The sequence below is a fragment of the Salminus brasiliensis genome, chromosome 12 (assembly GCF_030463535.1).
Source record: "Salminus brasiliensis chromosome 12, fSalBra1.hap2, whole genome shotgun sequence".
Lineage (NCBI taxonomy): Eukaryota > Metazoa > Chordata > Actinopteri > Characiformes > Bryconidae > Salminus > Salminus brasiliensis.
This window is the reverse complement of record NC_132889.1, coordinates 10,728,263-10,755,566: the sequence shown is the minus strand read 5'-3', so window position 1 is coordinate 10,755,566 and position 27,304 is coordinate 10,728,263. Positions and strand designations below refer to the sequence as shown.

At 37.9% G+C, this 27,304-nt stretch overlaps 3 protein-coding genes across 7 annotated transcripts; 2 read left to right on the top strand and 1 right to left on the bottom strand.

Annotated features, from left to right (window-relative positions):
- The first annotated feature begins 6 nt into the window (after positions 1-6).
- Positions 7-13,983, top strand: cfap70 (cilia and flagella associated protein 70). Of its 3 annotated transcripts, XM_072694390.1 has the most exons (26): positions 7-134; positions 695-878; positions 1,805-1,903; positions 2,152-2,237; positions 2,937-3,116; positions 3,225-3,407; positions 3,497-3,591; positions 3,816-3,918; positions 4,505-4,645; positions 5,652-5,810; positions 7,185-7,259; positions 7,385-7,476; positions 7,579-7,639; positions 7,911-8,105; positions 8,294-8,425; positions 8,618-8,743; positions 8,831-8,964; positions 9,362-9,477; positions 9,652-9,849; positions 10,872-11,056; positions 11,794-11,955; positions 12,036-12,125; positions 12,397-12,498; positions 12,576-12,623; positions 12,834-13,797; positions 13,915-13,983. In XM_072694390.1, exons 1-25 carry the CDS (start codon positions 69-71, stop codon positions 12,906-12,908), a joined length of 3,087 nt encoding a protein of 1,028 aa, XP_072550491.1. In that variant the 5' UTR covers positions 7-68; the 3' UTR covers positions 12,909-13,797; positions 13,915-13,983. The 3 variants fall into 3 exon arrangements, with proteins under 3 accessions (XP_072550491.1, XP_072550493.1, XP_072550492.1); XM_072694392.1 differs by lacking the exons at positions 12,397-12,498; positions 12,576-12,623; positions 12,834-13,797; positions 13,915-13,983 and having other exon boundaries at positions 12,004-12,051; XM_072694391.1 differs by lacking the exons at positions 12,036-12,125; positions 12,397-12,498; positions 12,576-12,623; positions 12,834-13,797; positions 13,915-13,983 and having other exon boundaries at positions 11,382-11,883.
- Positions 13,984-14,274: 291 nt separating this feature from the next.
- On the top strand, positions 14,275-19,680 carry hmox2b (heme oxygenase 2b). Of its 3 annotated transcripts, none has more exons than XM_072694396.1 (6): positions 14,275-14,352; positions 15,611-15,751; positions 16,610-16,736; positions 17,191-17,682; positions 17,791-17,902; positions 18,001-19,680. In XM_072694396.1, the coding sequence occupies exons 2-6, from the start codon at positions 15,639-15,641 to the stop codon at positions 18,126-18,128; spliced, it is 972 nt and encodes a 323-aa protein (XP_072550497.1). In that variant the 5' UTR covers positions 14,275-14,352; positions 15,611-15,638; the 3' UTR covers positions 18,129-19,680. The 3 variants fall into 3 exon arrangements, with proteins under 3 accessions (XP_072550497.1, XP_072550495.1, XP_072550496.1); XM_072694394.1 differs by lacking the exon at positions 14,275-14,352 and adding an exon at positions 14,370-14,774; XM_072694395.1 differs by lacking the exon at positions 14,275-14,352 and adding an exon at positions 14,370-15,274.
- A 5-nt stretch (positions 19,681-19,685) lies between these two features.
- dnaja3a (DnaJ heat shock protein family (Hsp40) member A3a) lies at positions 19,686-27,220 on the bottom strand. The gene is made up of 11 exons (XM_072694393.1): positions 27,003-27,220; positions 26,565-26,701; positions 24,179-24,262; positions 23,837-24,046; positions 22,907-23,059; positions 22,671-22,818; positions 22,195-22,259; positions 21,248-21,376; positions 20,968-21,083; positions 20,766-20,863; positions 19,686-20,440 (listed from the first exon to the last, which is right to left on the bottom strand). The coding sequence occupies exons 1-11, from the start codon at positions 27,208-27,210 to the stop codon at positions 20,418-20,420; spliced, it is 1,371 nt and encodes a 456-aa protein (XP_072550494.1). The 5' UTR covers positions 27,211-27,220; the 3' UTR covers positions 19,686-20,417.
- Between the last annotated feature and the right edge of the window lie 84 nt (positions 27,221-27,304).

Below are 27,304 nucleotides of genomic sequence, written 5' to 3'. Positions count from 1 at the left end.
GACACGCTTAGAGACGGGGACATTTGGAAGTGTGTCAAACCATCATTTTTTTTGTTGTAAATTTCAGAATGGATGCTCACCAAGAAGCGGCTGGTGTTCCAGTACAAATAACTGTGTTACGAGGAAATCATTTGGTAAGACTAATTATTAAAAAGGGAACGCTAAACTATAGCTGCGTTGTAAAGAGCTATTTCTACTAGATGCTAGCTAGCTAGCTAGCTAGCTAGCTAGCTATAAATATTAGTTTTTACTAGCAGCTAAATGTATTTATATTAATATATACATTTATATATCAATATATTTATAAATATTTAAATATAAAGTAAAATATCTAGATAAATAGCTCGAAAAACACAGTAGCTTAGTTTTAATTTAAAATCACATTTAAATGTTATTTAAATAAAAACGTTTTTAGATTTATCAAGATTATCTCTATTTCAATCAAGTAGCCAACAGGATTTATGTCCAACGTTACTAATGAAAAACGTTCAGCCATTGTTTACTAGTGTACTTTTTTCAATTTAACAGAACACAAATAATGTAAATGTGGTAATTAAATTACAAAAGTATTTTTTGAGAGAATTGAATAAATGATTGACCCCTATTGATAAATAATATGCTCCTGTTGTGTACTGCTTCCTGTTTCAAAATTATGATCAAATTTTTGTATAATGTTACTTTATTGTACTTTCAGAGAGGTAATAAAAATGAGCCATTTCTCAACTTTGTTCGAGCTGAATTTAATGGGATTGTGTTGGGAGACTCACAGAAGCTGGATGTGCCAGTGGATGACTGTGTGAATTACTGCTTCACCTGTAGCTTTCAATGTTCAGAAGTAGCCCATACTTTGGATGATCTGGCTCGTGAACCTGTCATACGTAAGTCAGTAATCTATTTGGTTTTGGTAATTATGTGACCTCTCTTCATTTCTCAGCCAACCAGTCAGCCAGTTGTTTAATAATTTATTCAGTCATTTTTAAAACTACATTTAAATCACAGTGATACAGCACTATGATATAATGTCAAAACAATATTGGCCTCAAAGAATGTGAAAGAATGTGAAAAACAACCCTAGTTATAACTGAGTGCAACTGAGTATTACTAAGATCTGCGAGTAGTCTGTGTTAATTTAAAGAGCTGATCCATTATTTATGTAAATGTTACTGAGCTCTGCTAAACCATGAGTAGATTGATAATCATTTATTTATTTCAGAGCTCATTTAAGAAGTTGCCAAAACTGAACGTTCTCCTCACTATTGAACATGTCCACGCATTTTATATTTTGGATGCTAATTCACAAGGCATGACTATATAGCTTTCTCCGAGTTTTTTTTTTTCAGGAAAATTAAGCAGTTAGTATTTATTTTATAACAGAAAAAAATAAAATACAAAACAATGTACCTTATAACACCTTTGTATTCAGGATTTGATGGTACTCCACCTGTACAGTATTGCCAATGCCACTGGCAGCAACACAACAAAAACAATATACTCAGTGCACAGCCCTTGATCCTAAAACTCATCTGTAAAATGTTCTGTAAAAAAGTTTTGCAACAAAGTCAAAGTTTTCCTTATTTTTACTAAGTTTGTACAAGCAATGATCCACAGTGGATGTCTGTGCTTTCAGCTTTTTATACACTTACTCAGATGACCCATGGTTGCAGAGTGAAAGCAGAAAGTTTAAAGAGTCTGTGCTTTTGATGTGTATGTGTACACATGTGTACACTTTCCAGACTGTTGTATAATAACAAATTTAAATTTATTAAGGACTAAAAGAAACATATCGGTCTTTGTGGTCCATTAGTAACAGTCATAGAAGTCTTACCCAAGGAGAAAAAACAAAAGGACGATAAGACTTATGTTCTGGGACAGGCTGTAGTGGACCTGCTTCCTCTATTGCAAGGTGAGACTTAAGTGTTTACTCATTTTATTCCCATAATGAGTGTCTATGTCAGTTTCAAGTGAAAGCTAGTAGCAATTTATTTTGAGCTAATGCTGATGACTGAAATCATGCCAGTGGGTGGCCACTAGCTCTCATTCATAATTTGTCCCTGTTTTGGGCCAAGCCTTTAGTACTTGTTTTACTAGTTTCATAAGTACTAGTTTTATAAGGCTGGATTTGAAATACGTCACTTCATGTTCTAACTACAGGGCAATGCAGCTATTCTTCCACTGTGATGCTTCATCCTACACCTGGATCACCTACTCAGAGTGCCTCACAAGATGGGGGAATAAAAGTAAGGGTACAGGGAAAAGTTGTAAACCTGTAAACTTCAGTAATTGGATTTAGAGAAAAAAAATGTAAAATACGTTTAACAGTTCTACTAAATTGTATTCTTATTAAGTTGCATTCTTAGCACTTTTCTGTATCTCTCTTTTCTATTTTTCAGTTTATTCGATTATTTTTTTGTTTACATTTATTTATCAAATAAGGTTGTATGTTATAGCATCTTATGTTATGTTTCGTGCTTAAAATGATATTCAGATGCATTTTACTAGTATTAGGCCCTGAATTACTGGTCAGGCACAAGTGGTTCTGGTTATTTTAAAGTAATTTGATCCCAGTGTTTATTTAGTTCATGAGCTAACTATAAGTTAGCAATATCAAGAAAACTGATTACATTAATCATTTTGAACCTTGTACCTTGTGCCAGTTTACACTGTATTTAGTATCCACTGCACTAAATTGTCTGAATCATCTGATGTTTGAGGCTTAAATTATTAATTGAATATGCAACTTCCAGTGATCTTGAATATACAAAACATGCACATGGACGCAAACACACACACCTTGTATGTGCCATTTGTTAAACACTACAGTATAGATTTTATTTTGTGTTGATGTCTGCTTATAGTGATACAGAAGGCAGATTATCAGATAAAATACCCACACTGCATTTACATTTGTATTTGACTTTGACATGTTCTTTCCACAGCCAACACTAGATGTGTCAGTCAGTGTCCATGAGCCTCTGCTTTCAGACTCCCAGCTTTCTGAATCCAATCTGCTGACAGTCACAGTGGAGACAGCATACTCTCTACCTGACATCTGGAACCCCGCCTCTGGGCTTTCTTCTAGTTATGTAGCTGCTCTGCAAGTCCCAGTTACAGCTAAGGTAAGACAGGACAGAGAATAACACTGATGTTCTTCTATGACTTATGTTTTACATATATATATGGATCAATTAACGACTTAAACAGCTAAACAAAATGTTCTTTTTCAGAGAGAGCAGATATTATTGTTCTCCAATGGTCTATTAAAAATGGGTGGTGAGAGAGAGCCTGTACCTAGACTGAAAAAATGGCCTCTTGGTCCACTCCTAGCCCCAGATGCCCAGTTTATCCCAGGGATCTTCATTGAAGGCGAGCTCACTGATTTAGAAGATGGAGACCTTACCAGCATAGAGGTGTGCCAGGAAATGTCATTGTTACCGGAAAAATATTAATTAAATGTATGTTCCTGCAGGGACAGTTGATCACTCTCTGTGTGTAACAGGACAGGGAGTTCCGAGTCCAAGCCGAGTGTAACCAAAAAAGAGTGAGTTGGGACACAGAGTGCCGATGCTTTGTAGATGCAGGAGGAGCTGCATGGTAAGGGAAACTTTTCTGCCCCAGCACCTCTGACATGAATCTAGAGCCTAGATCACTTATCTCTTGGAAAGGAGCTCTGTTATGCAGATGCAGAAGTTGTTCATTTGCTGGATCACATGTGTTAGATTAGGAAACTAAGCTGTGGGCCCACCTGTTACTGTTACTGTTATTGCATTTTAAAATTGTCCTTCTAATGTCATCAACTCTTTGATCCCATCTTTCAGTCTGACCCACAGGATAGCAGAATGCAGGCTTTGGCCAGTGGAGGTTACGAGATCTCCTCAAGCTGCTAAAACTGTTGCAGGGAAAGCAGGCAAAGAAAAACCTGTGAGAAGAGACCCAAATCTATTAAACATATAAAATAGATCTAACCTATGAGTCTGTCTCCTTTATATATTTATTCTATTTCTAGTTATTTGGTAAACTGTTTTTGACACATACATTAGAGAGGGTCCAGGAAAATTTGCATCCAGAAATACGCATCCAGGAAAATTTGGAAAACCTGGAAATGTAGACACTATTTTTCCAGTCATAGAAACTGCTGATGATAAAATTGCTGAGATCCTGAGCCACTGAGGCCCTAATTATCACCACATGATTTACAGAGGGATTTTCCTTTTACAGAGTAGATTCGCATATATAGCAATAGGTGTCGAAGGGTATATCCATTAACTGTATGTGTAAAACCAGTTTATAAACTAAGGGTTTTTTTATAATCTTATTGTCTATATGTTTTTATTTATGGAAAATCCTTTTCTAAATGCTTTTTTGTCTTTTGAATTTTACAAATTCAAATTTGATAAAGTTTAATCATGGATAAATGTTAAAAAGCTGATCCTAAACATCCTTGTTTAAAGCTGCTAAGCCTCTGTATGTTGGGCCTGTAATTTTATTGTAAGTTTGTTGTGAACAGCAAGTAGAAGATGAGATGATCCAAATTCCCTTCCATGGAGTGGCCTATATGGACCTGGCACCATTGTTGTACCCTGGTGTAAGGTGTATTCGTGGGGCCTACAGACTCCACCCATTCTATGACTCAGAGCTCCAAAAAAAGGTAAGGGTGGGAGCTGGAGCATGACAGAACCAGAGCTTATTACATTCATGAAAGTGAGAATCTGACTAAATTGACACGGACTAAACACCTATTTTATCTGTACTATTCTATTTAATTTAACTCTTTATGGTAATATAAAGTACTTGTTTTTAATGCTTTAAGAGAAATATTTGACATAACATTCTTTGTTCTCACCCTCCCCCCATTAATATCTGCCTGCAGAGCTGCAAACCCCCAGTTTCACACCAGCAGTTGCATTCAGTGTATGTGCTAACATGATATGTTTTTTTTTCTTAGCGAGTGTTAGGCCAATCAACAATTAAGTCATTTTAGTTGGGTTTTTGTTTTAAGAAAATTTTGTTTAGAAACTTCTGTCCTATATAGAATCATTCACAATATGCTCTTCATTAATTATAAAACCCTGTTAACCATGCAAAGAACCTTTTATTCATGCAGAGTTTTTTTTTTAAATGTTGTTATGGTTCTATATACACAATCTTACCAGAATAATATGACTACCCCTGGTGTAGAATGAACTTATTATATCAGCTCCACTTACCATTTTGTAGTTCTATAATTACAGTCTGTAGTGCATCTATTTCTCTGCATACTTTGTTAGCCCCCTTTCATCCTGTACTTTAATGGTCAGGACTCCAAAGGCCTACCACAGAACAGGTATTATTTGGGTGGTGGGTCATGACATGCAGTGACATGATGGTGGTGTGTTAGTGTGTGTTGTGCTGGTTTGACTAGATCAGACACAGCAGTGCTGCTGGGGTGACACTAGGCCAACAATCAGAAATATCCCACTGAGCTTCTATCTCTGACTTTACATCTACAAGGTGGACCAACTAGGTGGGGGAGGCTAATAGAGTGGACAGCAAGTGGACGAAGTGTTTAAAAACTGTGGCTTTGTGGCTCTGCAGTCAGACTTTTCTCTTATACCTGAGAGCAATATACTTATGTTGGGTTGCAATTTTCAAAAAATGTTTTCAAATGCTGAAAGACCAAGAGGAACATAAGTGTGCTGCGGGAGAGTATGAAGGCCCCAGTTGCAAAGAGCCATCCCCGTCCTCCCTCCTCTGTGGGTTCCTGCAAGGCAGCACCTAGCAAAGTCTTTGATACCCATAAAGCAGGCAAAGATAACAAAGAAGCATCTAAAAAGGTACTCTTTTACATTTATTTCCATAGTGTTACAAGTGCAATAAAATGCAGTAGTCCAGTAACAGTACAGTAGTCTCCAGAGTCACTTTGCTTTTAACGAGTACAGTAAATGCGTCAAATATTGGTTTGAAATATCTATAATATCTATAATCTAAAAGATATGTAAACATCTGTACTGATACTGTTTTTATTTGCAATCATCTGTTTGTTGTGCATCCCTGCTATTCTGGCTATTAGCATAATGGTGGCCATATTTACAGGCAGTACAAGAGGAACAGTACAAGACCCAGTACCCACCTTGGTATTTCATTATTGTTAATAAAGTTAATAAAGTCAAGAAGTTAGTTACAGTGCTGTGGTAATACTGTATTATAACAGTAAATATTACAACGGGAAATATTTTAGGATGATGATTTGTAGTCAAGCATGTTTGTTTCAAATACAAATATAGTAACCCAATTTAAATTTGCTAAAGGTTAAAATGTTTGTTATGTTAAATAACCATCTAACGACACATTCCTTGTTCATGGTAAGGTGTGCGTGTCCGTTGAGCATTCTGTTTTGCTGCTTTCTTCAGAGCTGCGCTTTGCTTACCGTCTAACATTAGACAAATGACAGTAGGCTATTTTCTGAAATATTGTCACTGTAAATTACTGGTCTATAAAAAAGCTTTCTTGAATAATAACTGAATCAGTTCAAATGTTTGTGTAGTGTGTTTGTTGATATAAGTCATGCCCCACCCTCATAATTGAAATGAAACCTACAATGTTTAATGGGATGGATTTGTGTTTTTTCTTTCCTGTTATCCAACATGTGATGTGGATACATAGAAACAGCAGGCCAGTTAACAAGGTTGTTGCTTCATTAAGCTGTGTGGAGATGCAGATGCAGATGTGTGGAGTATGCCCTTCCATGCTACACTCTGTGTTTGATACCCCTTGAATCCAGATTAGTGGCAGAAGCCAGCTTCCAAAAGCAATTAGTTGTAATAGCAGCAAATTGGTGGCCTCAATGCGGAGGGGTGAATCCTCACACTAGTTCATCCCACCCACCTCCAAACACAAACCCCCACAGCTCAGCAGCAGAAGAAGCAGGGCAAAGACCACAGAGCTACACCATTGAAAGAGCATCTGATACTGCAAATGCCTGCCAGACATTAAAACACACACACACACACACACATGGATCACATAAGCATCTATTGCCTTATAAGCAAGCAAGTTGTTTTGATTTTTGGTTTTGTTTTTGTTTTTTGGTCTCGCATTTCATTCAAGTACACCCACAGAAATATTAATAATCCAAGGTGTTGAGTGTTTGTTGGAAAAAGTTGTTAAATAAACTATAGGAAATTGTAATTGATATCCTGTGTTTACAGACAGGAACTCAAGGAAAATTGTTCCAAACTGATGGTATAACAGACGTTGAACCACAAATCAATGTAGAAGGACAGGTCAGTCCATTTGAAAAGTACCCAAAGAAAATAACTCAAATATCTCCCCCTTTCAGTTTAAACAATAGTTTGAGCTTTTCAGATATTCATTTGAAGCTAATGGAAAAATTATGTGATTATGTCAGATGTACACAGATTCAGGATCGTATATTATTATTGATATTGCCTTGGAAAAACCACTGGTTCCAAAGAGGCCACCAGAGGAGCTGGCAAAACGGTAAAAAGATGTCTGCAAAAAATCATTATAATTCTTGACATTTCTTTAATTGAACCATTTTTCAGTGTGTTATAATTAATAATTGGATTGTTTCTGGGACAGAGTAATGGATCTAATTCCTCCCAGACCTCCACTGCCCCGACAACCAGCAGGAGCAGAGAGAGTAAGAAAGATGCTTATTAACTGACTCTTTTATCACACACACACACACACACACACACACACACACACACACACTAATGCATTGTTAGAAATCTCCCTACCTGTCTTTGTGTATTTTTATTTCTTGCATACACAAACACTACACACCATAATCATATTTTGATTTTATGCTGTATTCAATACATTGCCTATAGTGCCCTCTTGTGGTCAGAAACTGATTATTGTGACCTCTATACAAAACTCTAACTTGTGCTGAAATGCCTGCTGTACAGGCAGTGCAGGAGTACCAGGCCCAAATAGCAAGTGTGGCATATCAGGTGTTGGAGCATTACCATCACATGTTTGGAGCTGTGTTTGGCCCTGAAACCAAACCTCTGGACCCTGCCACCACAGAGCAGCGCAGGAGCCAGATCTTTGGAGAGCTCAACTGTTCTGGGAAGTACTTTGCCTTTAAGGAACAAATGAAAGTGAGCTAAAAAAACAACAACAATTGAATGAGAAACAGATTTGTGTGTTGTATGTGAGATGCTATTGAGGTTTATGAAGTTTAACTTTTTACAAGCGATACAACAAAATATGTTTGGAACAAAATACAAGAAAAAAGTTTGTATAAGCCTGTTGTTCTCTGTCTATGGTGGTTATTGTTGATTTAAAGTATGCAGTGGTGCGAATTGTGCGAGAAAAAATGCTGAGGACCGAAGCTTTCACAGATCCAGAGCAGCTGCAGGCCTTTCTGAGTCAGCTATATGTCTTACTAGTGGATGAGATGCACGTTGCGCTCAATAAGGTAGGCTACATCCAGACAGAACTGCAGCCAGCCTATTCCTGTCTGTTATGTACTTGCCTGTGCAACTAATTAATTAAAATAATACTCCTTTTTAAACCTAATCTATAACTATTGCATCTAATTTGTGTGCTTTATAAGTAAAAGTTGATCTTTTATGTAATTATTAAAACAAAAACACTGATGTTTCTGCAGACACTATCAGCAAATGGTGAGGAAGTTCAGCTTCAGCCACTATTGGACTGCTGTCAGCTGAAACACTTTGCCATGGAGGCCCAGCTGAATGGGGACTACCAGCTAGCTGCCCAGTATTACCAGGAGGTACATTTTACTTTTTCTGCCTTTTGCCAATAGTTTTCATGTGGTGGACTAAAAAACTAAAAGTCTCCTTTCACTTGTTCACTGCAGCGGTTGTTACGGGATCAGAGTAATTCATCTCACTGGTTTGATTACGGAGCCTTTAACATGATGATGGCTGACTATCTGAAGGCAGAGGAGTGTTTCCACCTGGCTGTGTCCATTGATCAAACACATGTACCCAGGTAGAAAAAGGGAACTGTTTTAAGATTCTAACACTTACATTGTTGGACTGAAATTGTATTGTGTTCATGGGAAGCAAACACAAATAGTCAGGTATATATTTAGACATGTTTTTGTCATTTTGCCTCTGAACACCACCTGGATTTTAAGTGGAGACTTTCAGCTTTAACTCAGATTTGACTAAAATATTCCATTAACCACTTAAAAACAGTTTTACATATTTTTCTTATTTTTACAAAAAAAAGTGGGCAAATCAACAATTCCTAAAAAAAAGAAGGAAAGAATTCACTGGTGATATTAGCACTACCAAAGAAGACAACTAAAGTAGACTAAATGACAAATAATAAACCAGTTCTAATTAGAGTCTAAACAGCTATTTTTGCCTTTCTCTATTTGTAGTTTACTCATGTGTGGGATTCTGTCAGAGATGAATGGGGACTACAAGGATGCGGAGACCTTTTTTGAGGGAGCCACGTGTGTAGAGCCAAGTTGTGTAGTTGCTTGGACCTTATTTGGTAAGAGCAGTATGAAGTGAGAAATTCACTTTAAAACAATGAAAACAGAAACATGTGGGAAACTATGACCCATATGGAAAAATTAACGTTAAAAAGTTTCATGACTGATCAGGTTGCCTGTTAAAATATACATTCACAAATTATTACCACAGTAAATCTATTGTATGTGCATAGGCCTATACTACCTGGCACAGGAGAACACCATTCAAGCAGAAATGGCTTTCCTGAAAGCCATCAAACACCAAGCAACCCTGATGTGTACTCCTGTAAGCAGACAAGAAATGGTGGACAACACGCAAGACCTGACCAAAAATGGACAGGCGAAACAATTGGGGGTTAAGGAGTCTCTGACTAACACACTGAACAAAACAGGTGAGCTCCTCATCATCTTTCTGACAAGTGGGATAAAGAAAGTCCTCTCATGCTTTATATAGCTTACTGCCTAATTAATTGACAGGGACAGTGTCAGATTTTTTCTTGATTTGGCTCAATGGATAATGCTTGTTATGTCTATGTTTACCAGAGAATCTGCAGATTTAGACCCTATCTGCGTAACCACCAGTAATATTGGTGCTAACCCCATTATCAGACAAAAGTGAAAATTTGATTTGTTATGTAGATACATCAGTATTTTCCACAGTCAAAGTCTGCTTCACCTAATGCAATAATGATATCACCCTTGTGGCTTATTTCTGTGAAACTGCAGGTAATGTAACTTATGCCATGTTATAGTTAGGGACATAGCTATTGTCTGAATTATACTGTTATTGGTACATAATATAGGCATTTGACAGAAGTGCAGAATGTTTAGGTTACTCTGGGCAACTGCACTAAAATGTTTGCATATTATTATTATTATTATTTACTGTAAACCTGTATAAATAATTTTTATATTTTTCACTAATGCTAACAAAATTTGAAATAGATATGCGTAGATATATATTAATTTGAAAAAATAAAGAAACCCCATTAAAACCTTTGTATTTTCTAATATATTTAAATGTTATTTATAGATGTTTGATTTTCATTTTAAACTAAATTGAGAGACAGCGGTAATATATGTAAACAAATACAACAAAAGAAATCACCTTTTAAAATTATTTGTATGTAATATATAAAAATGCAGTTGTCTTGTGAGGAAAAAGCTAGGACACCTACACATTATATTTACTACTAACAATGCCTAAAATTAGAATCTGGTGCACCACATCACCTGCGGATTTAGTGTGTGTGTATTGGAATAAGCATATGTATAAAAATGTATCACATTAGTTACAACCTTACACATTTCCCTAATGTGCTGCAATATAGAGCCAAAATGACAAATTGTCAATGTACAGTTACATGTGTACTGTGCTATGGTGGATGTGTGGCTAAAGGTTTGGATGTTGCAGCTGTGGATTGTGAGACAGAAGAAGTCAGGTCTCAGACCAGCCAGCATATTAAACCAGTACAAGGTTTTGCAGCAAATTCTGATCCTGAACGTGCTGTCCTACAACAGCAACAGTCCTCCACCAGACTCAACACCACCATCTATATGGAGACAGTAAAGTTTTTGCTGCAGAATTATGCATTACAGGTGGGCACCAAAACTACAGTATATTAAATATTCAGTTTTCAGTATCTTTTGTCTTATCTTTTGTGGTCTGATCGACTTCATTTCTGGTAAGTGCTACATGACAGTTTATTACTATGTTTATTATTATTATTACTTAATACACTCATTGCACTGCAATTTGCTTCAGATCAATAAAGTGCTATTTTATCTTATCTTAAGGGGGAAAATGGTAATGGTTTTTCGTGAACTAACACTAATTCTCACAAAATAGTTCTGTAACTTCTATTGATTCCAGTAGTAAATAATTCACTGTGTCCAGTGATGTGGATTTGTGTTTATGCTCAAGATGGCCCAAAGAGCTTTGGCTCAGGAGTTGCTTTGTCCAGATGGAGGTCCAAGCAGCTCGTATTATCTAGCCCTCGCTAACTTGCAACTCCTCCAAGGGAAATACGATAGTGCTGAGGCTAATGTGCAGGAAGCCCTCAGTGATACCTTGCAGATATGCAGTGTCCTCTGGAAAACCACAAAAACCTTAAAGGAACTTAACTGGCCATTTTCAGTTAGGACTGCTCACTAGCATGATAAAGATAAAGATATGTACACAAGCTTTTTAAATAAAGCTTACCATGGATTTCTCTGTACTATATTACTGTATTTTAAAACAGAATACTCTCATTGGCAATGATTAATTTTCTAACATTAAAAGTAAATACTTTTTGTAATATGACAAATATTAAAAAAAATTCTATTCTACCTAGAACCAAGATGCATGGGTTGTCTATGGTCACTTGTACTACTTAATGAAGGATAATAAACAAGCTCAAAAGTGCTATGAGAGAACACTGGACTTTGTGACAAACGCCTCAAACACACATCCTGTTTATCTCCGACTGGGCTCTATCTACATACAGAACAAAGAGGTAAGAGGACAGTTCGCTTAAGGTTTTTGCATTTAATATATTATAAAGCAATTGTATCTGTTTGTTTAAACTCGTTTCAGTATGAAAAAGCCAAGACAACATACCTTCGTGCATGCAAGAGCTCCCCTTCCTGTCAGACCTGGCTGGGTCTGGGCATTGCCTGCTACAGGGTGAGTTCCTCATTGCATTCACTTCCACAGACATGGATGGTAACATCAAGGGGTAAGTTGGGAGCATACCATATTGATATATGTAAATGGAAAGAGGAGCTGAGCTCCAATACTGTAATTTGAAAGAAATGTTCTTCTTGTTCTACGCTTGTTCTTTCACAGTCCTTCAAGGATGTTGCTTTACTCTGATTTGTCTAGAGGACATCTAATTGTTTGGCTCACTGCACTATGCCCCAGTTTAAGTTGTGCATTTGCTTCTGTTGTGAATTAGCTTGGGGAGCTGACTGAAGCAGAGGATGCCCTGACTGAGGCCAACACCCTCAATAATAGAAACCCAGAGGTCTGGGGCTACCTGACATTGGTTTGTTTACAAGTGAGTAATATCCAAATATAAAATAGACTAAATATCAATAAAACATATTTGCTAACATGCTTACAATGTTTTTTCAGACTGATAGAAAACTGGAGGCTGAGAAGTCCTATAAATACACCATACAGGTTGGTCCTTTTTAAATATCCAGTACAGTGTACTAGAGCAGAGAGATGGAGATGGAGAGATGGAGCCATTACTTGATCAAATGAAAACTAAACGGTTACATATGTAGTATGCACATAAGCACACAGAAATTGGATTTTTTTTTGTGTAAATGAATAAGATACTATATCATAATGAATACGATAATTATCTTTTTGTTTTTGATCTCACAGTTTCATTTACTGGATGAGACACTTCTACAGGAGATCAGAGAGCTGCAGGATTGTGTTGGATTTGGAAATCCTTGATTTCCATAACATCCAACTTGTCAGCAGATGTTTATTCATTTTATTCGTGACAAATGGAAATAAAGAATGATCTACAAACTTACAGCTGTTTGCAATAAACCAAACAACAATATTTTAAATAGCTCAACACAGCTAATATAACAAGTGTTTTTTACAAAGCGAGACCTACCAAATTCCACTTTTAACTGTAGTTTGGGAATTATCCAAGCCCTTCAGGACAAGCATCTTTTGTACTAAAAAAAGACTAAAAGTAGAGTACCCTTTTGCTATTATGACCTGCTGCAAACTTGATGCCTAGTCAGACACCAGCTTCTGGCAGCGTTCCTGAGGAATCTAAGCCCTTTTCTCATGGTGAATGGCCTGAAGTTCACAAATATTCTTGGGTTTGCATGCTGCCATCGTCTTCATTTAATCCCACCAAATATTTTCTTTGGAGTTCAAGTCAGATAACTCTAATGACCACTCCAGAATATTCCAGGACGTCTTCTGAAGCCAAACCTTGGTAGACTTTAAGCTATGGTTAGGATCACTGTCTTGTTTGAAGTTCCAAACACGCCCAAGCTTAATCTTCCTTACAGCAGACATGAAGTTTTTCCTATGGTTTCCTATGACCCCCGGTTTTTGATTGAATTCATATTGTCCCGCACACACTGCAGGTTTCTAGTGCCAGAGGAAGCAAATCAGCCTCAGACCAATCACAGAGCCACTGCCATGCTTCATTGTAAGCAGTGTTCTTTTCAGCATATGCTTCATTTCTCTTCCTCCAGACCTTCTGCTGATCCATAGGCCCAAGAAGTATTTTTTTTAATTGCTCCACAGAACAGAATCGCCTGCCTCCACTGGAATCTGGCAGCAGCCAGTGATAGCTTCCTTTTTCTGCCACGTCCAGGTAGTGTAGCTAGTATTCCTATGAGTCCTTTGTTCTCTTTGTGCAGCTTTGTCCTTCTTTGTGTAAGACAGTAATCTCTTCTCTTAACATTTTCCTCTTTGAACTCTGAACATGCAGTCAAAAGTCCTAGCCAGTTCAGATATATGATGCGCTTTATCGCAAACACTCCTGATACCACTACTAAAGATCTTGATTTGCCACCTGACTTGATTGGTTTGTTGCAAAGAGGAGCTGGAGGAAGAAACCTTGGGTGGAATCAAGACTCACACGAGGTACCCTTCCTCCTCTGGTTAGAACTATTTAAAAATGATAAAAAGGATACACTTACAATTTGGTCAAAATAAAGTCATTACAATTTTTTTTTCAATAGTTAAAAAAAATCCGTTATTTTAAATTCGACATTGTGTTGTATGTTCATCTCACAGAGGCACGATGTCTGTATAGCGTCACAGAGCCCTAGTGACGTCATTCACAAACACGTGGTTTAAACTGGCAAATAAGTGATGTCCTTCTTTAAAGCGGAATTAAAAAAAACACAACAAGTGGAAAACAAAGGTACGCGTGTTCTGCTGTGCTTCGCGTTTAATTAACATCTTTTTCGCATTTGTTTATTCTGCTTGTGCGGGTGTGGCTCTTGAGTGGGCTGATTACTACGAGCTCTCCAGTCAACGCAAGCGGCCGAGAACCGCTTATTTGAGCAAGTTTGCTAGCTTGATAACGCTAACCCAGCTTCTGCTAAGGCTGCTTATTGCATTTGACAATATTGTTAGCTAGCTAGCTGATTAGCTAACTTTTTTTTGTCTTGCGCGGCTAGCTGCTAATTGACCCAAATCATTTGAAGAACTGCGTTCTGAAGATTCTGTAGCTAGCTAGCTACAGTTGAAGAAGACAATAACCTTGTCTAAAGCTAAGGAGTGTTAACTGTGATCCTGATAAATACACAGACATCTCTTTAGCCAAACACTTTTTATGAACAGGTGAATATGTTTAGCTAGGTAGTTATAATGGTGTAGCTCTATTTCTAATTCGTTTCACTTGTTAGCAGTCCACGGATATATTTACTGCCCTGTCAGCCAAGTTAGGTCAGTGACAAATACTAGAATGAGTTTTTTTTTGTTTTTTTTTTTACCCATGGTCATGAATGCCCCTTTGTTTAGTCGTGGTATACCCGGTGAGGTCTTGTTTGTACCTCTCATGTTCAGCTCAATAGGCCCATTACTGGCCGCAACGACGCCTTAGCGCTAGAACGTTTGGCCCTGCATTGTCATTGCAGGTTATACTGTGCCAGCTATTTTGTTTATTTAGCCTGACTCATTCCACTGTCTGCCTGCATTCCTACAGTTTTCCATCTCACTTTGTAAAGATAATCTCCCAGCTGCACTGCGGATGACTGACCATTGCGATCAGTAATACTTTCACATAAGGACCTCCTTTTCATTTGACCTTAAAACTACTCTATCCTATTTCCAGTAAAAAGGTAACACTTGTTTTATGTGTTCACTTGGACACCTAACCCTTAGGGCTATTAAGTAAACCAATAACCTTTTTCAGTCAGTCGGTGGAATGTAGCCTATGACTTATTTTTCTGTGAGATTATGTTCTGATAATGAAAAATGACGTGTTTAAATGATCTGTTAATGTGATTGCAGTGAGAATTGTATCATTTAATACTTGAGCTTTTTAATAACCATGATGACTCTCAGATGTAGACTTTAAGAATAAAAAACTTCATTTATATAAAAACATAAAGGGAGTGTTCCTTTTAAAGAAAAAAAAAATTTACTACCGGTATTTTATTTAACACTTGGTGTAGTAAAATTGTACCAGGCAGTGGAGGCGGAATGGCAGACACAGAGACGTCTGCAGTAAGAACAGAAGACCCTGCTGATGGAATGAGAGCGGCAAATGGTGGAGGCCTCGTATGTGAGCACAAGGAGGGAAATGAGAGTGCCAGGTACTATCTTATGTCTTTCTGCCAGTTGTTACAAGAGTTTACAGAAGAATACACAAACATCTGACAGATTAGGAAAATGTACTAATTATTAAATGTACCTAATTAAGGTGTAACCTGCTAAAACAGCTTCAATGAACCAAGTATCTGGAAGTATCCTAGAGAGATGTAACACATCATTCTTTCAAAAGCATCAGTTTGTTTGAAGATGATGATGGAGAGGGCAGTCTTTAGGCTAATTTATACATCTGTTTAGAGCCACGTGTGTCTGCATGGCGACAGAGAAACTAATCATATATAGCGTCACTTGCAGACCGTGACACCCAAATACGTATGCAGTCTTAATTTGTGTAAGATCTGCTGGCTACGAAGGCCATGACATGGTTTACATGATTTTCATACTCCCCCAACCACGTAATGACCCCTCATAACTTAAGGAAACTACAGCACTGCTGTAATAGACCTGTTTTTGCAGACCTTTCTTGCTGTCAAAGTCTCATTATCTATGTTGATCTTCTCAATCACCTGACAAATAGCTGCTCTACTTTTGTTCCTTAACATTCAATCATCAGATATTAATGCACAATTTCCAGTCCTGTTTTTTGATCCCATAGATCTAAATGCAGATGTCACTTTAGCCACTGATCCTATCTAGTCAGTTGTGTATTCTTTGTTTCTGAAGTTCCTGCCAGTCAGGCCACGAATATTAAACTCTTTAAAATGTCACATAAACCTTTTTCTCCTGCCATCTTTATCCACAAATAACAAACATCTTAGCACTTTTCCATTCCACAAAGCATAGATGTGTTTTTTTTTCTTGTGTGTTTGAATAGACAATGCATTAGCTTTATCTTTAATAAGGTTTAGCAGGACAGAAGATCTCTCTGAGATGTTGGCTGCAGGGACCAAGGAAGTTCATCAGAAGGCTGAGAACACAGAGTTTGTGAAAGATTTTCTACGAGGATGCATACGCAAGGAGCTATTTAAGGTTAGATTTACAAATGGAAATACTATGAAAAACTTTAAATCTTAAAGGAGTAGACAACAATATTAATAATGGTACCTTATTGTTACGTTTTAGCCAACTAATGGAGAATTAGCAGGCATGTGACTTGGTTGTTAAAAATAGGAAACGAAAGCCAGCAACTTTAGACTTACCTTCAGTATCAGTAGAAGTGTTATAGAACAAATACATTGTGTACATTTTCGCTGTATATTAGCATTGCAACATGTATAACATTTAAGGATCAAGGTGCATGTCATTGGTGGCTTTAAGGGCCCTGTTACAAAACAATTAAGTTATATTATTGTTAATTCATTGTAAGCCCTTTTTAAAGCTACAAAGCTCATGGTCAGTATTACCTAATTCCTTTCATATTAATGGTATGAACCCACCTGGTTCTATGGAGCAAAAGCAGACTAAAATGTTGACTTCTTCTCAGCTTGGCGCAGTGGCCCTGTACTATACTTACACAGCAATGGAGCAGGAGATTGAGAGGAACAGGGATCACCACAATTTTGCCCCGCTCTATTTTCCAAATGAGCTGCATCGCCATGAAGCCTTGGCCCAGGACCTGGAGTATTTCTTTGGGAAGGAGTGGCAAAGCAAGGTCAGCTGTTCCCCAGCCACTCAGCACTATGTGGACCGCATTCGTGAAATTGGCCAAAATGATCCTGTCTTGCTGGTGGCACATGCCTATACTCGCTACATGGGTGACCTATCAGGGGGTCAGGTGCTGAAGAAGGTGGCACAGCGTGCCCTACGGCTGCCACCCACTGGGGAAGGGCTGAACTTTTACGAGTTCAGTGGCATCCACAGTGCAAAGGCTTTCAAGCAGCTGTACAGGAGTCGCATGAATGAGCTGGAGCTGGATGCCCACACAAAGGAGAAGATTGTCAAGGAGGCCATCTTAGCCTTTCAGTTCAACATAGAGGTATGAGGATATTAAGACGTAGCATTCTGAACAAGTTGAGAAGTAGTTTACACAACATTAACACTTGCTTGTCAGCAATCTATTATGTCGCATCTGTGTTTAATGTAGATTTTCGAAGAGCTGGAGGAAATGGCAAAAACTATTCAGGATGATGCAGGTCCTATCCATAGAGACATGCAGGGAGACATTAGCAAGTGCCCTTATTATGCTGCTACGATGGGTAAGTGCAGTCTGATTTACAAAACGTTTGCCAAATTAAGAAATAATCAGGTGTTTCTATGGTCTTCATGTATATTTCTCCACTCACTTCTGCTGTAGGTCCTAGTGGAGGATCAGCATATGTTTGTCAAATAGCCATGACAGTGATCAGAAACCCTACAGGCCAAGTTCTTTTGGCTGCATGGATTGCTGCTCTTGCTGGATTGGCTGCTTGGTACCTCATTTAAATAAATGACTGTATTTTAGAGAAGTGGTAAAACGTCTCCTTTTCATGCTAATCTAAAAAAATATTCCACCAGTGTCTGACCCAAATAGTGACTGTTTAATAAGTTCATAGAAGATTGGTTTGCTTGTTGATTTTTTATTTCTTTTGTTGTTACTGTCAGACCGGTTGTGGCTCTTCATATTAACAAGAATACCAGTTGCTTAAATCAGATTTTTTTGTTTTTAGTAAAATGCTTTTTTTTTCTTTTCGAAGTATTTCCTGTTATAACAGTTTCCAGGAAGTGGAATTTTAGATTGTTGTTCAGATTAGTTTACTTTTTACTTAGTTTACTAGTCTTTTTATATGCTGACCAAGCTTTACACTGTGGATATGTAAAGCTAACTACCACTCAACCTGTTTTAGTCCTTGACAGTTCTTTTGATTTCCTTATGTCCAGTTCAATGCATAGGTACTTCAAGGTACTTTATTACAACTGTTTTTACAAGGCAGGTAAAAAATTAAATGGTGCCACACAAAATGATTAAACAATGTTACTAAATAGCTTTTGATGGTTATGCTGGCAGTGAGTTGAGGGAACACTTCAGTAAATATTTGCAGTTGTTTTTATTCCTTTCTTTTTTTGACTGGGATATAAAGCATTGCTATGCTATGCAGGTACTTAATTGATGTGCAAATTAAAAGGAAATGTGTTTTGTGTGTAGTGTTGGCAGGGGTGCAGATGACTTGGCTAGTGATTTTTGTACGATCCTTCCTTTGAGTATATTATTTAGTTTCTGAACTTGCTTGTAAATTGCCTGTATTTTGCATGCTGAGATGTCAGGGTGTTACAGAAGCTGAATTCATAAAATGTGTGGAACTGTTTCTGTTAAGTGAAATATATGAACATTCTGAAACCAAAGGCTGGACCACTATGTTTTTTTTTTTCTTTTCTTTTTAGCTTAAATGTCTCAAATGGATCTAACGCACAAACTGGATGTTTGGATTTTGTTACTGGCATGTAAATGCTGAAGTTGAGGGCTATTCTTGCAATGTGCAAATTGTAGGATCATTCATTAGTGAAGAGGGTGTATTTTACACAGTATGATTTCTCAATGACTTAGGTCTATACAATAAAGAAGGAAAGATAAGACATCTTTACTGAACAATCTTCATGTAAGACCATTGGATGTTATCAGACATTATTTAAAAAAACCTTGCAGTGTGGCGCCCTCTAGGTAGGTTGCCTGAGGTTCTGGTTTCAAGAAGTTTCCACTTACTTGGCCTCTGAGGAAATGAGATGTTGCTAATCAAATGTTTGTAGCATTTTATTACAATACAATTTGTTATCCACAGCAGCTTTCAAAAGCAAAATAGCAGTTTACTGGCATGCCTACATATTGCACTTTTAATAAGTTCTACTTTGTAGTGGAACAGTGGCAATGTTAACATTTTTGAAAAATAACTTATTGGTAACAAGTCAATGGGATGTATAAAGATAAATAAATCTATCCCCGTCTACCCAAATATATTCATTTGTGTTTTGATCTGTGAGAAATAAAATAATTGAACTGAAATTGAATCTGGTTTGTTTTCCTGTTTTATTACAAAAAAATTCCAACACCTTTTACTAAAAATGATATTCATCTACACTTGTCATAGGTGGAGCTTTATTATGCATTTGATGTCTCACCATTAACACAGGTAAAAGGTATACAGGACATTTTACAGCGCTAATTAGACAGAGTAGAGCCTATTTGACACTGTTTTCAGTATGATCTACAATTTGAAGATGACCACGCACTCTCAAACATACTCTTATTTGTGTACAGAAACCTTGCATTAACTGAACACAAGCCAAACCACCATGCACTATTCTTCACAGACAGGTTGGATGACTATCATTCTCCATGGTAGGCCTCAGGATACGTAGATCTATTTTAAAAGTGAGTCCAATCAGTAAGGTGCACAATGAATGATATTATTTCTGTATTGGTAACCCTAAACCACAAGAAAATCCCTTCTACAGCCTTCCAGACTGGAAGACACTGCATATATATCCATTCAGATAATCCAAGGTTGTAATAGAGGCCTTTATAACAATCCTCCTCCAGAGGCCTAGGATCCAGCAGTCCTCTCCTTTAACAGTGAACCCACACCAGTCTGTTGTGCTGTGGCTGGGAAGAACCTTGAGGTCAATATGGTACTTAATCTCACCACACTCTCTTGCTTGCATCTCTGCATGCTCACATGGCAGTCTTGTTTCCATTCAGTTGCAGCTGCCCTGGATCCTCTTCACCACCTGCACTTGGTCTCAGTTTCCTGTATACCTTTTTCCTGAGGACATTAAAAATAATCAATGTTCTCTGCAATAATGGAACCATTGCTAAACAGCTGACAAAGGTTCCTCTCACACAATCTCAGTGCTTTTACTGATAGGACAGCCACAAACCAGATTTTTAACCAAAGTTTTAATATGGAGTTCCACAATTTACCACAGAAGTGATGTAGCATAATTGGGCCAGCTCCAGGTGGTGTGGTCCTACCTGATTTTTGGCTGTCAGGATGAGAAATCTGTTCTTGTTTTTTTTCTGCCCAAGAAGAGACTTCAATACAACAAAATACATTTTTGTAGATGGTGTAAATTGTGTGTGGTGCTTACCTGCAGTGGTAGTAGTGACACCATTGACAGTTCCTTCCACATCCGTTTCATCTTCTGCATAGCTCATAATAAGGGCGCGCTGTCTATCAGTCAGATTCCTAGTAAAGGACAAAGTATTCCAAAATTACCCTTCACTACCCAATATTTGCATCAATACTGATATTGAATGACAACATTGAGGTGTTAGGACAAAGAGCCTTACTTGGGAACTCTTATTTTTATGTGGATATAATGATCCCCATAACCATAGCCACCAACTCGTGCTATGCCTTTTCCAGAAAGTCTAATTCTCTGGTCTGTCTGGACACCAGCAGAGATCTATAAAACATGAAATATAAAAATGTTACATGTCCTTGTTTTCAGTTTTTATAAAAATAATTCACAAATTAGTGAATTTTACATCAAATTCCTTTTTTCATAAAACATAAGGAATGCAATTACATGGACAAGCTACCTTGGTGCTGGGGAAAGGAGTTACTCACAGAAAGGTTGACAGTCTCATAGAGTCCTTGCGCTCGGACAGTCCCACCTAGAATGGCCTGAGCAACGGAGATTGAAACATCTGAATGGATATCTGGACCGTCTCTCCTGAACATAGGACTCTTCTGGACCTGAGAGCAGAACCAAGCCAGAGAATTACCTCCAACAAATCTAGGGTTTAGAACATTAGCAAACCCTAAAAAGCCAGTTTAAAAGGCCAACTAGCCCAAACCAAACAAATATAGTCAGAAAATTTATCAGTAGCTAATATTGTGTACGTTGGTTTATTTCTTTTTGAGATACTTTTGACAAACCAAAACAGATACTTTAAATGACATGGAATACATTTTAGCATAGTGGAAGTCTTGCTCATGGCACATTGCACAGTTCTATAATGCCACATGTTTTATGCTCATTACTTAATAGGTAGTTAGATCTTTAAATATTTATTAAAGTTCATTTCAACTAGATTGCTAGCTGGCTTTGGCAATGGGCACTGAAAGATTGCAAGTTTTATCTTTATTAGTGAGTGAGAGTGTATTACTAGCCTTGGCAATCCCTCTATACCCACAACAAATGCCCAATAATGTGCTGTTTTGTCAGTCTTATTCAAAGCATTGAATAATGCTTTCCTGGCAATGTATTGGATTCTGTTCACATATGACCAGTACTTGTATCTTGTGTTCATACTTGACCCGGTTTAATTAACTAATTATGCATGTGTGAACATGGTTATAGAAATGTATTTATCTATTCTGTATAAAACACTGCAAAAAGCTAGATCTCTACCATACAGACTCACTGGCAGCAATACCTTTCTTAATAAGATTCAACAGAAATTCTTAGTTTCATCTTTAAGGGCATAGATAAGGATGACCAATGAGCAAATCATGAAACTAATGCTATCAAACAGACACAAATGTAACAAATATACAAAGTTGCAACTTACCCTAAATGTGATGAAGATTTCTTTATTTCCTACTGGCATTCTAACTGTCTGTCCATCCTCAATACCTACAAAACCAAACCAAGTCAGGTTACAGTTTTAGTATTACTTGTATAGAGATTAAATAAAAACAAACAAATAAATAAAGAAATAAAAACTTAAAACGTGAGCTTATGCTCAAACAGGTCATTTTGGACAAAAGTACATACACATTATGGACAAAAGTATTGGAAAACTTGCTCTCTCTTTGTTTCTTCTGAAATGACTGGTATTAAAAAAAAAAGAATTGCCATAAGGATTTATTTGCATTTAGTCACAAGAGCATTAGCGTGGTCAGGATGTTGAATAATCACAATCCCATCTCATCCTCAACTTAGGCATGAGATGAGTGGAAGTGAGTGGATGGGTTTAGAACAAATTAAATTGTTACAATGCTGCTGACTTTGCATGTCAAACAGCCAATCTGAGTGATGACTCACCTGCCGGCACGGGTACCATAACAGTACGTCCCTGCTTGGTCTGGCCCGTCCCACGGCACGCCGTGCATGGTGAAGACACCACTGAACCCCTGCCGCCACACCGGCGGCAGGTGGAACGCATCACAAAGGGCCCTGTGTTCACAGTCTCCTGCAAAAACACAAAAGGCAACACATTTAACTCATTGCAAGTTCTGCTTTAGTACGAGGAGATTAATGTACCCAAAACCAAGACTAACCATTCCTGTCCCATTGCAATGGTGGCAGTGCTGGATTTTGGAGCCAGGTTCATGGCCTTTGCCATCACAACGATGGCAGGTGCCATCAATGTTCACTGTAATTTCCTTATTCACACCTTTGGCAGCCTGGGTGAAGGTCAGCTCCATCACATACTGATGAAAAAGACAAAGTGGGTGGGGAAATAGCATATTAATGACAGAGAAACTGCATAATCATTTTCTACAAACCAAACCATTTAAATAAACTCTATCCAGCTTCAACAAATCAAGCAAAATTAATACAGATCTGATCTGATCTTTTTATGTTTTTCAAGTAAATACATTTATTTGTGAGAAAATGTCAGCTCTCAATTAAAACACTTTGACTAACAAAGTAATGGAAATTAGGGATGCACCGATCTGTCTTTTTCAGTTCAGATACCAATTAATAAACTTTGCATATCGGTCAATACCCGATACTAGTCCGATATCATTGCTAAATTAATAAACCTTATACCGCATCATGTGGGAGAGACTTAAAGCATCAGGATTATTATATAATATTATATTATGTTATACATTATATTTACAAATTAACACAGATATAACATGTACTAAAGTGTCACTTTGAATTTATTTATTTGCCCACATATTGTGAGCTTTAATTAATAAAATAAAATAAATCATTTTAGCAAGTCAACTATATATTATGCATCAATATTCATAAATGTTAGTAAAATAACCTTAATGCATCCTTGCTTAAACTAAAGTGATGTACATTTGGTGATAACATTTACCAAATTTCTAATCCTAATGCAGAAATGATTTTGAATTAATTAAAAATTCTGATTTTTGCATTATGCGTATTCTAACTCCACAACTAACAAATAACATTAAAATCCATTAATGTTAGGCACTTTAATCAGATTAACGATAGTTGAACTGACTGACCTCCTGAGGCTGACCAAATATGGTGCCAAAGTCCCCAAATCCTTGCGCACCAGAAAACTCCCCAAAGATCTTGCGAAAGAGCTCCTCTGGATTCATACTAGCCCCTCCGCTCCAGTACTGTTGACCTCCTCTAGCTCCTGCCCGTCCTCCTTCAAATCCTGCTGACCCATAGGTGTCATACTGCTTCCTCTTCACTTCGTCACTGAGAACCTGCACAAGGAGTGCAAGAAAGGAGACAAAAGCTTGTGTCATTTATCCTTTATTGCATTACAACAGTTCAATCATGCAGGTCAGACTTAACGCCTCAAAAACAATGCAAGATAAGAACAACAAAGTTGAAACCTCATAAGCTTCAGCCAGCTGTGCAAACTTCTCCTTGGCCTGAGGGTCATCTTTATTCGTATCTGGATGATACTTCTTTGCCATCTAAAATGCAAAATATACCAGCAACATATTTAGCAGAAAAAAAACAACTACTATTTAATGTATATATAGGTTGTTTATTACTCACGCATATATTTCTGGATATTATTTAGATACATAATGGATTATTTTACACTGTAAGTACCCTATCGATCAAAGGTTTTAGAACACCTACATATTCCTGGTTTTTATTGACATTTAAGCAGTGCCTATATTTAAATGAATTATTGCACCTGAAATTGTACAAAACCCAGTGACCTCAAATGGTAAAAATTGTGGTAAGCACTAAACTGCCAGGAAGGGGGGGTTTGCAAAAATAATTTTTTTTTTTAATCTATATATATACTATATATCCACTGTGAGACATAATCAAAAAAAATAAAATAAAATAAAATCCGGAAATCACAATGTATGATTTTTAAAAATAATTTATTTGTGTGTTACTGCTGCAAATAAGTATTTGAACACCTGCCAATCAGCAAAAATTCTGGCCCTCAAAGACCTGTTAGTCCGCCTCTAAAAAGTCTACCTCCACTCCACTTATTATTCTAAATTAGAAGCACCTGTTTGAGGTCACTTGCTGCATACAGACACCTGTTCACCCCACACAATCAGTAAGACTACAACTACTAACATGGCTAAGACCAAAGACACCAGAGACAACATTGTAGACCTCCACAAGGCTGGAAAGGCCTATGGGGCAATAGCCAAGCAGCTTGGTGAAAAAATATCAACTGCTGGAGCAATTATTAGAAAATGGAAGAAGCTAAACATGACTGTCAATCTCCCTCAGACCCATGTTGTCCATGCAAGATCTCACCTTGTGGCGCCTAAGAAAGGTGAGGAATTAGCCCAGAACTACACGGGAGGAGCTGGTCAATGACCTGAAGAGAGGTGGCACCACTGTTTCCAAGGTTACTGTGGGTAATACACTAAGACGTCATAGTTTAAAGTCATGCATGGCACGGAAGGTTCCCCTGCTTAAATCAGCACACGTCCAGGCCCGTCTTAAGTTTGCCCATGACCATCTGGATGAGTCATGGGAAAGTTCTGCGGTCAGATGAGACCAAAATAAAACTTTTTGGTCTTAATTCCACTTGCCGTGTTTGGAGGACGAAGAATGATGAGTACCATCCCAAAAACACCATCCCTACTGTGAAGCATGGGGGGTGGAAGCATCACGCTTTGGGGGTGTTCTTCTGCACATGGGACAGGACAACTGCACTGTATTAAGGAGAGGATGACCGAGGCCATGTATTGCGAGATTTTGGGGAACAACCTCCTTCCTTCAGTTAGAGCACTGAAGATGGGTCGTGGCTGGGTCTTTCAACATGACAATGATCCAAAGCACACAGCTAGGATAACCATGGAGTGGCTCCGGAAGAAGCATATCAAGGTTCTGGAGTGGCCTAGCCAGTCTCCAGACCTACACCCTATAGAAAATCATTGGAGGGAGCTCAAACTCCATGTTTCTCAGCGACAGCCCAGAAACCTGGCTGATCTGGAGAAGATCTGTGTGGAGGAATGGGCCAAAATCCCTGCTGCAGTGTGTGCAAACCTGGTGAAAAACTACAGGAAACGTTTGGCCTCTGTAATTGCAAACAAAGGCTACTGTACCAAATATTAACATTGATTTTCACAGGTGTTCAAATACTTATTTGCAGCAGTAACACACAAATTATTAAATCATACATTTTTTTTTAGATTATGTATCTCACAGTGGACATGCACCTAAGACGAAAATTTCAGACCCCTCCATGATTTCTAAGTGGGAGAACTTGCAAAGTCGCAGGGTGTTAAAATACTTATTTTCCTCACTGTGTGTTTGTGTGTATGTAATATATTTGAATACTTACAAACTGGAGAAAACAGAGAAAAAGGACTGGCTGACCCAAAACCACAGTATTCAATACAATTATAATGTATTTGTATACTGACCTTGTCACAAAGCAGCTTTACAGGAATACAGTAATAGGAAACATAAAGGGGGTTCTGAGAGCAAGCAACTTTTGTAATACATGATGACACCTTGTAGAACTGCTTAAAAGGCTCAGGACCAAGGCTAACCGTGAAAAGAAGCCGCAGGGTTTACAGGTGTGGCAGTAAGAAAGCCATTGCAATGATGGCAAAATAAGAAAAGCAGACCTGCCTGGGCCATGCAAAACTGCCTTCTAAAACCTTTGACTGGTGGTGCAAGTATAACAGAAAAAAAAAGAAAACAAGCAGTGGCAAATAAATATCTGGTCACATAATCCAGATTTCAAAATGCAAAAGACACAATATTCCATCTAAAAATTAATCTTACTTGGTAATAAGCTTTCTTGATCTCTTTTTGTGTAGCTGTGCGAGGCACACCAAGGATCTGGTACAAGTCCTGTTTATTACTGGCAGGAGCACTAGTGTGGAAAGACAGTTTGGCGATGATATGAAATGAGCTTCCACCTGTAGACACATACAATAAAACAAAACCTGCTTAGCATGGTATTTAAACTGACGAATTGTATTGATCACATCATCCTAAGGTTGTCCTATGGTTCACGCTGTCACGTAACAGATTTTGTTACAAAATAATCCAACGAAGGTTAGTTTTAGCTAGCTAACTACCATTCACCTGACATTTTCTATGGGAATATAAAAAAGAGCGCATTCGGAATACTTTTGATGAAAACCTGCCTTGCTAAGTTAGCTATAAGCTCTTGGCTAACCTTAGCTAGCGAGCCTAGCAAACTGTACAACCTCTCACCTGACAGTCCTCTCAATGTCACAGCTCTCTGCGGACCTTCGCGCGTCGTGATACCCCCCAACCAGAACCATTGTTTCCCGAATTTGAAGGCGGTCCTACTACCGCTATTGGGGCGACAAGCAAACGTGGAGCATGTCCGTTGTTGGCACGAAAACACAGCCACCGTGATCCAGCGTGCAGAACTGCGAGCCGCACTACACGCCATCATTACCACCCAATGGCCGTTCCACTGCTAAAAGTGCGCATGTGTGGTACATTTCACGCATGCGTAGCAATGAGTGAAACAAAGATCATTTTCAAAC

Excerpts from the sequence above, each read along its gene's own strand:
- dnaja3a (XM_072694393.1), bottom strand. The coding sequence starts at position 27,210 with ATGATGGCGTGTAGTGCGGCTCGCAGTTCTGCACGCTGGATCACGGTG. Across the intron at positions 24,047-24,178 it reads AGCTGGCTGAAGCTTATGAG|GTTCTCAGTGACGAAGTGAA; the intron begins GTTTCAACTTTG and ends CTCCTTGTGCAG. Across the intron at positions 22,260-22,670 it reads TATGGTACCCGTGCCGGCAG|GTATTGAGGATGGACAGACA; the intron begins GTGAGTCATCAC and ends TTGGTTTTGTAG.
- cfap70 (XM_072694390.1), top strand. The coding sequence starts at position 69 with ATGGATGCTCACCAAGAAGCGGCTGGTGTTCCAGTACAAATAACTGTG. Across the intron at positions 8,106-8,293 it reads CCTTTAAGGAACAAATGAAA|TATGCAGTGGTGCGAATTGT; the intron begins GTGAGCTAAAAA and ends GTTGATTTAAAG. Across the intron at positions 11,057-11,793 it reads TGCAGAATTATGCATTACAG|AACCAAGATGCATGGGTTGT; the intron begins GTGGGCACCAAA and ends TATTCTACCTAG.
- hmox2b (XM_072694394.1), top strand. Across the intron at positions 15,752-16,609 it reads GAGGGAAATGAGAGTGCCAG|GTTTAGCAGGACAGAAGATC; the intron begins GTACTATCTTAT and ends ATCTTTAATAAG. Across the intron at positions 17,683-17,790 it reads CCTTTCAGTTCAACATAGAG|ATTTTCGAAGAGCTGGAGGA; the intron begins GTATGAGGATAT and ends TGTTTAATGTAG.